This window comes from Erpetoichthys calabaricus, chromosome 13 (genome assembly GCF_900747795.2).
Source record: "Erpetoichthys calabaricus chromosome 13, fErpCal1.3, whole genome shotgun sequence".
Classification (NCBI taxonomy): Eukaryota; Metazoa; Chordata; class Cladistia; order Polypteriformes; family Polypteridae; genus Erpetoichthys; species Erpetoichthys calabaricus.
In genome coordinates this window covers 62,519,074-62,533,141 of record NC_041406.2, presented here as the reverse complement: position 1 = coordinate 62,533,141, position 14,068 = coordinate 62,519,074, and the positions used below count along the sequence as shown (strand labels likewise).

General features: G+C 36.7%; 1 protein-coding gene across 5 annotated transcripts in view; it reads left to right on the top strand.

The window, feature by feature from the left end:
- LOC114663371 (cytoplasmic dynein 1 intermediate chain 1) overlaps positions 1 to 14,068 on the top strand; it is a 468,822-nt gene that overhangs the window by 47,802 nt on the left and 406,952 nt on the right. For 3 of the 5 annotated variants that reach the window (XM_051935825.1, XM_051935823.1, XM_028817057.2), the window contains 2 exons: positions 2,971 to 3,085; positions 12,495 to 12,636. In XM_051935825.1, the coding sequence (XP_051791785.1) occupies positions 2,971 to 3,085; positions 12,495 to 12,636 (257 nt within the window). The remainder of the gene's footprint in view (positions 1 to 2,970; positions 3,086 to 12,494; positions 12,637 to 14,068) is intronic. The other 2 variants (XM_051935826.1, XM_051935824.1) reach the window with 1 other exon arrangement.

Below are 14,068 nucleotides of genomic sequence, written 5' to 3'. Positions count from 1 at the left end.
AGTCTCCAATACATTTAATAGTTTTTTGGACTTTGATAAATTCCTGTTCACACAGAAGATACTGCAATCAGCTGTTGAACTTGGGATATAAACTGTATAAAGCAGCCATGCTAAACACTGAGCAATTATGTCCATATGCTGTATACAGTAATATGCCATTCTACAATAATGACCCTTTATTTACCTCTTAATTAGGTGAAAGCTTGCAAATTAGAAATTTAATTATACTTTGTTTCCCATCTTTAAGTCAATTTATGCCTATCCAAATAAGATCAGTCTCTTGAATATTGTGACCTTGTGTTATTGAAATTACCATGGATATAGTTAGATTTGGCCTTTACCCATTTCCTGACTTTCACCACATTAATTTAGGACTCTACGGTGGCAACTTAGCTTATTAGAAAACATCTTCTTTGTGTTTCACCTGTTCCCGTTAGTGGTCGCCACTAACCACTTGCATGTCCTCTCTTACCACATTCATAAACCTCTTCTTAGGCCTTTCTCTTTTCCTCTTACATGGCAGCTCCATCCCTTCTCCCAATATACCCAGCATCTCTACCCTGCACATGTCCAAACCAATGCAATCTCATCTCTCTGTCCAACCTCAGCTGACCCTCTAATGTACTCATTTCTAATTCTGTCCATCCTGGTCACACCCAATGCAAATCTTAACATTTTTAAATCTGCCACAGCTAGCTCTGTCTCCTATTTTTTGGTCAGTGCTACCGTCTCCAACCCATATAACCGCTGTTTTCACTACCGTCTTGTACCCGTCTATCACAAATTACTCCTGACACTCTTCTCCACCCTATCTTCTTCACCCCTCTACCACACTCCCCGTTAATCTGTACTGTTGATCCTAAGTATTTAAACTCATCCTTCCTGCCAACCCAACTCCTTGCATCCTCACCATTCCACTGACCTCCCTCTCATTCACACACAAGTATTCTTTCTTGTTCCTACTCGCCTTCATTCTTCTCCTCTAGAGCATATCTCCACCCCTCCAGTCTCTCCTCGACCTGCTCCCTACTCTTTTTACGGATCACAAGGGACTCCTGTCTAATCTCGTCTGTCAACCTGTCCATCACCCTTACCAATAACAAAGAACTCAGAGCCGTTCCCTGATGTAATCCCACACACAACTTGAACACATCTGTCACTCCTACCGCAGACCTCACCATTGTCACACTCCCCTCGTACATATCCTGTACAACTCTTATGTACTTCTCTGCCACTCCCGACTTCTTCATACAATACCACAACTCCTCTCTAGGCACCCTGTCATATGCTTTCTCCAGGGCCAAAAAGACACAATGCCTTCCCTATACTTCTGGCCTTCCCTATACTTCATCAACATAAAATAAAAAGGCATTTTCTTTTATCAATTGCAAAAAGAATACATGATTGTAGTTACAATTTTCTTTCCAAATCAGAGTCCTAACAAAGGCAAAGCCAAAGGCAATTTCAGTATCATAACTAAAAAGTCCTAAATTACAATTTATGACCTCCTTACATTCTATAAATTTGTCATTCATGCAATTTTTCAGTCACGAAATGTAAAACTAATTAAAAATAGTTTTTAAAGTTTTTTTTTTGGGGTGAAAAGCAACTAACATTGCTTCTTAAGCACTTGTTAGCTCAATAATACAGATAATCCACAGCTCTCTAGTAAAATCAATAATATTCTATATTTTTTCACAACACCATAGAGAACACAGCATGGCTTTTAAAAAAGGTGGCATACTGAATAATTTTTGCATGAAAATGACACCATCATGCACATTACTGTGCAGTCTCTATGGAGGAATGTACCATGTAGGGTCTCTGTCTCTGATGCACTTTTAGGGTTGCAATTTCTAAGACTGCCGTAGCAATTGGCACAAACAAAGCACACATTTCATAGCTCAATCAAATGTCTATGTCTGACAGAAAATATTTTTTTCGTCAGAGATCTTTATATATACTTTAAATAAAAAGCAGATGTATACAGAATTAACACAAAAATATTTCGATTTTGCTAAATTTTATTTTGTACAAATAGTTGGTTCATCACTTTTTTGAAACTGACTTTCATACTTTATCGAACATCATTTCATAAAGTTAAGTTGTTTACTAGTTATAATGATAATATTCAAAAATAGTAATCCTGAAGGTTCTGGGCTGGTCATTGAGTGCTTACTAAATTGAGGTGATCTCATTTTTCTGTTACCTCCATCTTTCCCATGTTATCCCAGGGGCTCCTGGCCTGACTCCTGGTAACCCTTGCTCTAGATGTCCCTACAATCTTGATTGAAGCTAAAGAATGCATTTAAGTTTCACTACCTTAGATCTAAATGCCTTTTTACAAAAAGATTTTCTTATGAAAACAGTAGCAAAATATGACTTTCATTTAGTGAAATTTGATGCAATGCTATATTAATCGGACAGCACCAACTTGTTTTTGGTTCCCAGTTTGGTAACATTTTGTTCTTTTATTTATATATATATATATATATATATATATATATATATATATATATATATATATATATATATATATATATATATATATATATATATATATATATATATACAGATATCTCCATCCATCCATCCAGTTTCCAACCCGCTGAATCCGAACACAGGGTCACGGGGGTCTGCTGGAGCCAATCCCAGCCAACACAGGGCACAAGGCAGGAAACAATCCTGGGCAGGGTGCCAAACCACCGCAGGACACACACAAACACACCCACACACCAAGCACACACTAGGGCCAATTTAGAATCGCCAATCCACCTAACCAGCATGTCTTTGGACTGTGGGAGGAAACCGGAGCGCCCAGAGGAAACCCACGCAGACACGGGGATATATATATATATATATATATATATATATATATATATATATATATAAATAAATAAAAAAATTTATGTGTGTGTGTATATACTCTATGTACAATGGCTATTATTTAATAGTTATCTTTAATTTCAGTCTGACATGCAGCAAAAAACTGAGTCAGTCCAAGAAGATTCAGACCTGGATCGCAAGCGGCGAGAGACAGAAGCATTGCTGCAAAGTATTGGAATATCTCCGGAGCCTCCATTAGGTACAAATAAAATATGTGATTGTGAAGATCGTACCAGACAAATGAATTTGTGTTAAATGAGAAAGTAAATGAAAAATCTGATTATTGTAGTAACAGTTTTGTAAAATACTGCACTGACCTCTACTATTTGATAACATAAAAATTTGGACACAGGCAAAAGTTAAATAAAAAATGACCACATATTGTTGTTATCCATAGCCTGTTAGTATTTTTAGTGTACTGGATTTGCTTTACTCATCACATATATCTCCCAATTCTCACTTTAAAGATGCAATGCTACAAATCAGATTCTTCAAGCCTTTTTAACTGTCTGAATTATTTTGCATAGTTTGACTGTTTGAATGCAGTATAATCAGTGGCTTGACTTACTATCCGCACTCTTTTGTAGCATATAGTGCATGCATTACATGAATCATTTCTTTAAGAGAAATGTTGCTTTTTTGTTTTTTTGTTTTTTTTTAATTTGTGCATGCTCTGTTCTAAATATTTGCTCCTTCTCTTTTGTCTGATTTTGGGGAAAATTATTTAAGTTGAATGTGCCTGTAGCAGCAATCACACTTAACTGTTTTTATACATTAATTAATATTAGAAACATAAAGGTATGATACTGCTTTTTGCCTGTCTTAAATGATCTCACACTCATTCATATATGTACTAACCTTCATGCCAGGTCTGGACTCAAATTCCATTATCATGCTATACTGTATGCCCTTATTTAGAGACTCTTCAAACTGTTGCAAAGATATCTAAATGTATGTTATTTGTTTTATTGTATTACATCAAAAATTGGCATTAGAGCTAATTTTTAATCAGTTTCTGTATAGGTCTTGGTGTTTCATTATTAATTTAAGTTCAGTGTTTACAAAGTGTACCCATAAGGAAAGGGATTTAAAAGCTCAAGATTACAGTTTGGATATTTCAAGTTAGAATGGTAATCTTTTTGACAGACACTATACAACTAAATCGACTGTTTTCATCATTCTGATTTTTTAAATGTGTTTGAAGATAGCAAATGCATACAAAAATATTATGAATAATTACAACATACAGATTTTCAAAGACCATAAGGGAAGTATAGTATATTCTTAATGTATCTCTGTGTATAGAGAATTAACTATTACCACGTGAAATTGCTAGGTTTGTGTTATTGTATCATATATACTGTATATACAAATATATTGACTCGTACATCAGTGGGTCTTCATTTTACATAGTTCTCTTTACTATTGATGAATGCCTTATATTACAAATAAGACTACAGTTGTTAGGAAGATAAAATGCATTATATTAAAAATAATGCATTATCAGCCACTGTGAATTAAAGGATAGCAGTACACCAAAGTTCTGACATTGTTCTCTTTGCAGCAGAATTATGCAATAGTGACACATTTAAAATGAATTATTTCACAATAAAAAATAATTTAATTTATGCTTTACATATTACAACAATATATAATTTATTATTGCATATATTGTAACTACTAATTAGTCTCAATAAAATTATAACTCATGTAAGAGTTGGGGGTCACAATCACAAAAACGTCTTTTTTATTGATGAGGGTGAGATGCCAGAGCACAGGGAACTTGGGAAACAGGATTGTTGCTGTTGTCATCCAGGCCTAAAGATATCTGTGACAAACTGGGGTGGACATGTTAAAGTCAGAGGTAGACTGAGTTCAGATTTTTTCATGTGTGACAAGTGTTGCTAGGATGCCAAATGAATAAGACAAATTATTTTTTGGTTTGGCCAAAACTCCTTACAGTACCCATTTTTACATAGGTGCTCAAAAATTCTCAATTTTGACTGCCTTAAGTAAAAAATGAGCAAAAATCCAAATGTTCTGGAAGTGTTCTTTTGTCCGAATTCATTATAAAGTTCGTAGCTTTTCTCTCCAAAATTTTTATTGGAACTAGCAATTAAAGAGGATGACATCATGGAGAAAAGCATAGAAATTGCAATAGGGCATTATTCACTGTGTATGCAATCAAATAGTGTATCATTCATAATGTGCATGCTCTCTAAAATGCAATAACTAACTTGCAGTTTTCTTATTAATAAAACATTCAGATCGGGGTACGGTATTCCAACAATGACCACATTTCAGAGTAATATTTCTTGTGTTTACAGTTTATTAATATATTAAAATGAATTGCATTAATATTAATAAATTTACTGACATCTAGTGATGACCAAACCCTGCTGAATTTACCTCATCTTGAGTTCAGCCAAATCACGTACAGGTTCAGAAATTTCACCGCTTTGATGAATTTCAACACCTTTCGGGATGTAACATTAATTAACCTCTGTTCATTTGGGTTCCTGCCTTTTTTATGCTAAAGAATTATTGATTACTTATAATTTTGTTTAATCATAATAATCCAATTTATTCATAACACAAGAATTATAGAAAAGGGATATATGGATGCGTATCTAGACACAAAGACAATAAACAATGTACAAAGCATAAATCTAGGTTACTTTCTCCTTTTCTTCTATACGTAGGGTATGATTCTTGTCCCAGAAATTGCTCTAGAAGATATTTTTGTTATAAGATTATTATCTATTAGCTGGATAAATGAGTATACAGTAATCCCTCCTCCATCGCGGGGGTTGCGTTCCAGAGCCACCTGCGAAATAAGAAAATCCGCGAAGTAGAAACCATATGTTTATATGGTTATTTTTATATTGTCATGCTTGGGTCACAGATTTGCGCAGAAACACAGGAGGTTGTAGAGAGACAGGAACGTTATTCAAACACTGCAAACAAACATTTGTCTCTTTTTCAAAAGTTTAAACTGTGCTCCATGACAAGACAGAGATGACAGTTCTGTCTCACAATTAAAAGAATGCAAACATATCTACCTCTTCAAAGGAGTGTGCGTCAGGAGCAGAGACTGTCATAAAGACAGAGAAAGCAAACAAATCAATAGGGCTGTTTGGCTTAAGTATGCGAAGCACCGCCGGTACAAAGCTGGAGCAGGGAGAGAGAGCTGCACACAGAGGGTAGCAACGTGAAGATAATCTTTCAGCATTTTTAGACGAGCGTCCGTATCGTCTAGGTGTGCGAACATGACAAGACAGAGATGACAGTTCTGTCTCACAATTAAAAGAATGCAAACATATCTTCCTCTTCAAAGGAAACAGAGAGGAAAGCAAACAAATCAATAGGGCTGTTTGGTGAACATTTAAACTGTGCTCCATGACAAGACAGAGATGACAGTTCTGTCTCACAATTAAAAGAATGCAAACATATCTTCCTCTTCAAAGGAAACAGAGAGGAAAGCAAACAAATCAATAGGGCTGTTTGGCTTAAGTATGCGAAGCACCGCCGGTACAAAGCTGTTGAAGGCGGCAGCTCACACCCCCTCCGTCAGGAGCAGAGAGAGAGAGAGAGAGAGAGAGAGAGAGAAACAAAGTCAAAAATCAATATGTGCCCTTTGAGCTTTTAAGTATGCGAAGCACCTTGCAGCATGTCGCTTCAGGAAGCAGCTGCACAAAAGATAGCAACGTGAAGATAATCTTTCAGCATTTTTAGACGAGCGTCCGTATCGTCTAGGTGTGTGAACAGCCCCCCTGCTCACACCCCCTACGTCAGGATCACAGATAGTCAGCGCAAGAGAGAGAGAAAGAAAAGTAAGTTGGGTAGCTTCTCAGCCATCTGCCAATAGCGTCCCTTGTATGAAATCAACTGGGCAAACCAACTGAGGAAGCATGTACCAGAAATTAAAAGACCCATTGTCCTCAGAAATCCGCGAACCAGCAAAAAATCCGCGATATATATTTAAATATGCTTACATATAAAATCCGCGATAGAGTGAAGCCGCGAAAGGCGAAGCGCGATATAGCGAGGGATCACTGTATCTTTAACATTTCTTACTGTAACTTCTCAGTGTCTTTCTCTCAGGTCATGTTTGTTAATATGTATTGTATGTGTGTTAAGTTAGAGACAGGCCAAAGTCAGATAGTGTTGGTGTCTGCAGGTACAACAATTAAAGTCTCACAAGCTTAACACATCTAAAAGAAGAAAAAACACATATGGAGAAAAGTGAAACAATTTGCGCAAAATTAAATTCACAGCAAAACTGTGTTTCACCACAAGTGAAACTCATGCCAGTGGCAAATATATTTTCACTTCATCTGCATTGTTTTTCTCTAAAAGCATGGAGAAATTTATTCTGCTGTAGAGTATAGAAAGGAAGGCACAGCTGAACAGCACTTAGCTGTGAATATTTCTGAGGACCTACTAAACTCCACTGGTGTGGATATTTGGCCTCTGGTTAGCCTTCAGAAGGACACTGGCTTTGATCAGCTTGCAGAGTTGGGGAAAGTGAGAATACATGGCAGTACCTCTGATTCCAAATGAGTGGTGCAAGAAGGACCCAACAGTGCGACTATGTAGGCAGGCAGCACATGAGGTAAATGATAGTGCATGGAGCTGCATGGAAGGAGCTGTGTGTAAGATAAGAGAGGCAGAGGAAGGAGGCTGTGGTTTTGGCTCTGGAATGGACCTTATTGATCACCAATATTTCTTGCTTTCCACTCCAAAAAATAATAAAAAAAAAATTTTAGTGAGTTTTGCTTTTTACAAGTGAACAATCACATGCAAAATTAATTTTTACGGGCAGTTTTGTATGCTTTGTGAAACTCTGCTGTTTTGCTTATCAAAGCTTGTTATTCCCATTTGAAGTAAAGTCAATAACAATACATGCACATGCTAATAATACCCTTGCCGTGTACTGTCTTGGGTATGAGGTTACAAGTAGTATTTGCTCTAGTATGTTACCCAGAACCAGAAGTGCAAAGTGGTAGTAATACTTCTAATTGATGGTTCTTGCCATCACAACAGCTTTGTCTAAAGTCTTTGGCGTCTACAGACAGATTGCATTGGAAGAAGAATGTGTTTTGTGATGTCCATCTGTACTACAGTTGAAGTTATTTGAGAGCTGAGATGTTGATTCCCTCTTGCTAGCATAAAATATGTGTGCTTAAGGTTAGTAAAAAGACAACCAGGTGATTCAGTAAAATTAATGCATTTATTTAATGCATGGTCTGTCTTGCTTGTATATCTCATTTTATTGTAGCTACGTTGGACTCAAGGTGTCATGCATGTCTTACTGCTGAGGCAAGTCCAGAACTAGAATATCTCTTGGTGTAAAGGAGTACTCAGCATTTTGTTGATGAAACATTCTAAACAATTGGGAGTCCACTGCAAGAGCTGAAACTGAGTCCAGACACTAGTCAATGAAGGGAAGGAGCTTTAAGTGCTCATCTTTGATTATTAAGGAATGAAAAGACATTGTATTTTTGGTTTCTTGGTTGTGCATTAGTCCATCCTTTTGGGTTGTACTTGGTGTGTAGGTTTGTCCATCAAGACTTGAAAAATTAGCTATGGTCACTCTACTTGCTAACTGCTGATGGCCAGGCATCATCCATGCTTTCACTACATATTGACAACAATGTTTTTGGAATAGTAAACCAAGATATATAGTTGTGGCCAAAATATTAACACTGCCACAGTTTTGTTTCAGATAATGCACCAGTTCTTCCACAAAATTTATTACATGACATAATGATTGCTATTAACATATGTATTTCATTTATTTGTGTTGGAAGAACACAAAAACATAAGAATAAAAGACATCTCTAATCTTATTTCACACAGAGCTACTACTCTTGACTTAATATTTGGTGGTACACCCTTCAGATGGCTATGAATGAGCTTCTTGCACCTCTATAATGGAATGGTTAAACTCTTCTTTTTCAAACTGCTCCAGATTTCCCAAATTTGATGGGTGCCTTCCCCCAACGGCTCTTTTCAGATCTTCCCACAAGTGTTCAATGGGATTTAGATTAGGACTCATTGCTGACCTTATCAAAAAAGTCCAGTGATTGTTTTGAAACCATTTCTGCATGCTTTTTGAAGTGTGCTTTGGGTCATTGTCATGCTGAAAGGCCAGTGACCTTCGACAGAAACCAAGCTTTATGATACTGGGTTCTACATTTCACTCCAAAATTCTTTGGTAGTCCTCGAATTTTATGGAAGCATGCATAGTGTCAAGGCATCCAGTGACAGAGGTGACAAAAAACCCCAACACATCAGTGATTCATCTCCATGTCTGACAGTAAGGATACTATTATTGAAGGCTTAATTTTTTTTCTGTAAACACAAAGATGTTATGCTTTAGCAAAAAGCTCTAATCTGTCCAGAGTAAATTCTCCCAGAATAATTTCGGCTTGTTTGAGAGTTTTTAGCAAACTCCAGTCTGTTTTTTTTAATGTCTCTGTGTCAGAGCTGGGGTCCTTCTGGGTCTCCTACCATAGAATGCCCATTTAATGAGATGGAAATGGATATTTTCATCTCTTGTACCTTGTGTCTGAAGGTCACCTTGGATATTTTTTCTGTTGATTGAGGTTCTTTCTCCACCTTTTGTGCAATCTTTTGCTGCAATCGTTCATCAATTTTTTGCTTCCATCCACATCCAGGGAGGTTGACTACAGCGCAATGGACCTTAAACTTCTTGATGATGATGCGTATAGTGGACAAAGGAACATGAAGGCTGCTGCAGATGGATTGTTTATATCTTTCTACTGTTTTGTTTCTTGCCTCCTTGGACAGTTTATTTTACTGGCTGAATATTTGACTTAAGTTGGCAGGACTTGGAATAGCAGTTACTGCAGAATTATCTGTTTGAAATCCAATTATTTCTTAATATTTTTAAAAGTGACAATAATTTTGTCAATAGCCTTTTTGGGCTCGGTGTGAAATAAGATTAGATTTTTAGCTTTTTACCCAGGTTTTTTTGTGTTCTTCATTGCAAATAACCGACATACATATGTTAACACCAATCATTTTGTAATGTTGTAAATTTTGTGGAAGAATTGGTGCATTATCTAAAGAAAACTTACAGCAGTGGAAATATTTTTGGCCAGAACTGTACTACTGCAACAGTAAAATGTCAAAAACAAAACTTTCTTTGGATTCTTTTAGAATAAATTACCTAGGCTGACATCGTATTCTTGGAAAAGGCATCAAATTAAATACCACTTGTAATGATGTAGTTATTTGTCTCCATATTTTGTTTGTTTTTTATCCCTTAAATGTTCTCAAACTGATTTTTTCATATAGCACCACCATTGTGCAGCATTACAAAATCAAATCCTTGCTGAGACACATAAAAATACACTCATTGGGTAGATTATTTGGGGCACTAATACTGGTTAGGGCCTCCTTTTGCTTTCAAAACCACTTCAGTTCTTTGTGGTATGGGTTTTACAAGATGGTGGGAACATTCCTTTGACATTCTTGTTCATTTCTGCATGATTGCATCATGCATTTTTTGCAGCATTGTCAGTTGCACTTTCATGCTGTGGATCTCCCATTCTGCCACATCCCAAAGGTATTCTATTGTATTCAGATCCAGTGACTAGGACTGGCCACTGAAGAAAACTTACGTTATTGTCATGTTCATGAAAAGCAGTTTGAGATGACATTTGCTTTGTGACATGGTGCATTATTATGCTGGAAGTAGCCATTAGAAGAGTGGCAAATTGTGGGTATGAAGGGATGCACATGGTCAGCAAGAATATTGAAATAGGCTGTCGCATTCAAGAGATGATTGATTAGTACAAGAAGGTCCAAAGTGTGCTAAGAAATTGTTCCCCACACCTTCACACCACCACCACCAGCCTGGATTGATGATACAAGGCCGGTTGAGTGCATGAATTCATGCTGTTGCTGCTAATTTCTGACTCTACCACCTGTGAGCCTCAGCAGAAATCGAGATTCATCAGACAAGGCTGCAATTTTTTTCAGTCTTCATCTGTTCAGTTTTGTTGAGCCAATGCCTACTGCAGCCTCAGTATTCTGTTCTTGGCCGACAGGAGTGAAATCCTCATGTGGTTTTCTGCTGTTGTAGCTCATCTGTCTTAAGGATTGATGTGTTGTGAGATGCTCTTCTGCTCACCACAGTTATACAGGGTGGTTATCTGTGTTGCTATAGCCTTTCTATCAGCTCGAAGCAGTCTGGTCATTCTCATATGACCACTCTTATTAACAAGGCATTTCTGTTCTGTCTTTTTGTTTTTTTTTTATTCAGTCTGAGTAAACTCTACAGGCTTTGTGCATGAAAATCCCAGTAGATCAGCAGTTACAGAAATACTCAGACCTGCCCATCTGGCACCAACAATATGCCACGGTTGAAATTACTGAGATTACATTTTGTTTCCAGTTCTGGTGTTTTATGTGAACATTAACTGAAACACCAGACCTGTATCTTCATTCTTTTATGCAGTGAGCTGTTTCCACATGATTGACTGATTAGATATTCACATGGGTAAGCAGGTGTTCCTAAAAAATTCTCAGTAAGTAAACATTTCAAAGCATAAAATGTGATACATTCCTCTACTGAAAAAGCTTTTTCCTTGTGTAGCTGGAGTGTATTCTGGCTGCAAGAGGTGCATAGTGGGAGCCAGAGCTGAGCATATTAAAATACTGCAGCATGTCTAAATTGGACCAATTAAGAGGGGCGAGTTAATGAAACCTTTACATCTGTGGGAGATAGGGTGAGAATTAAATGCATATATAAAACCAATGGGGGTCATGGGTACTGCCAAGTCCTTGTATCTAGGGGAGAGAACATCTAGTGCCACATAACAATGCTTCAAATACATGATATATGACAAGCAAAAATATCCAAATACGTAAACTACAAGAGAGAAGTCGTCACACATGAAATTGTATAAAAATATACATTTTGAGCATAATCAGAGCTGAGACTGTTTAATGACATGTTTGGAATCACACACAAAGTCTGTAGCAGGGACTGAGCGTTCGGCCTTGTATTCTAATTTTAAATCCAATACCTAATTAGCTACACTCCACTGCCTGCTTAAGAAGAAAACGTCAGATGTTAAAAAAGTACAGCTTGTTTTCGTTTGCATTTGCATTGGAGCTTTGTTTATTTGATAAAGCACCTAATGACAGGTATCATGTCAGACATTGTGAGTTTTAGTAATTTTACAAGACAGATTTATCTTCCACCAGTTGTTTCATCATGTCACATCTCTTCCTTAATGCCAAATTTAATCTTAGAAATACCTGAGAATGTTTTTATTCATTTATACATTTCAGTTTTTCTGTTACCATAAATTAAGACAGACCAAAAGCAGCTGAAATGCAGTGTGAATTGCAGAACTAAATTACTGGGCAAAACTGTTAATTTACTGGCATTTTCTCATGCCCATTTTAAATGAATAAAGTTCATTATAAAGTCAAAATGTTTAGGAATACGTTTGACTTTCTTTTCTTTCTTTTTTTTTTCTTTTTGGTTTTTTGCTTCAACCATTTCAATCCATCCTGTTAATTTGAACCCTCTTTTGTTTGCTGTGCCTGTCACTGCTCTCCATCAGTGCAGCCGCTGCATTTGTTAACATGGGATACCTGTTATTTTCATTATTTAGTCCCAACCCCTATGTCTCCTTCTTCGAAATCACTGAGCACACCCAGTGAAGCAGGCAGCCAGGATTCCATGGAATGTGGACCACTTGGAAGGTAGAGTAAGAACTGCTTGATTTTTATCCCTGATGTAAAATGCCAAAAAAGATTAGTGAATTGTTATTTTAATGAAATCAAACATTTTTCCATGGGTGATCATTTTGCATTTAGGCTGTTTTATCATTCTGTCTCATCCTTCTGAAAAAAATTAATAGACTTCTTGGTGCTGTTCACATTAATTGCTTCAGTACAATTTCACTATGAGTTTCAAAAGCCAAATTAAGGCAAAGTATTCATTCTTCTGGTTCATTAGCTACATGATGCAATGATTTACAAAATAGTTTAGAACTGATGTCCATCCATCAGTGAGGGCTGCAATACAAATTCTCTAGGCAATTGTATTGCATACCAGTTAATTGTCTGAGATTCCATGAGCCATAATCTTTGTGGGCACACACAGGGTATGTAAACTATACCTGAAAGTATCACAACCCAGAGGTGAACCTGGAAACATTGTGAAAAAACATCAGTCTTTATCACACTACATAGGTGAACGATAACTTCTTGAAACTGTATATGAAACTTGTACTCATTCACCAACATAGTGTGGTAGTCCAGTGGCTAGCTTTAGTACGTAGAAACTATAAGCTGTGCTCTATAGCAAGGAAGATTCACCTTCTGAAAACTATTATACTGATGGAACAGCCTTAAACCATTCATTAAGATCAAATAAATCCACCTTTTATAATATGGTGGAACACAGCATTTCAGTTCTTTAGTATCATTCTGTTTTCTGTGGGAGTTGCTCTGGTATTATGCTTAATTTAAAACAGTTTACCCAATCTGCTCTTGCTCCAACTGTTGTCATCTAACAGACCTCAGATACTTTTAATGTTTCATCTTAGAGTTCATCCAGCAATTTTCTGCCTTCCCTTTTCTGTTTTACTGTCATTGGAAACTAAAGCTCTGATTGTACAGTATATCTTGAATGTTATCAATTATCCTGGAGGCAGAAGTTATGATACATCACTCTCATGTGCATCATTCCATCCATGCAACCATCAGTCTGTTTATTTCATCCATTTTAAAAGCCGACTCATTCTAATACATTTCCATCTAATGCGGGACACCACCCTGACAGGGTTATGCACAAGGCACATACCCATCCTGGATGATAAAACAGTCCATTAGATGACACACCAATGCACACATTCACACTCGCTCACGACAGACCATTTTAGAATAGAACATTGGCACCAGGATTTGTTTTACTTCATAGTTACTGTCTGTGATTCATATCAAGCAACTGATGAGAAAACTAGACTTTTTGAAGGAAATAAAACAGCTGAATCTTAGAAGAGAATGATTAGAATAGTTTGGTCATACTTGTTTAATTACTTTGAAAGTATTTTTTGAGTATTTTTGGATTGACACAATAAAGCTAAACATGGCGAATATGGCATATTTAATTAAGATGAGGAGTTCAGTT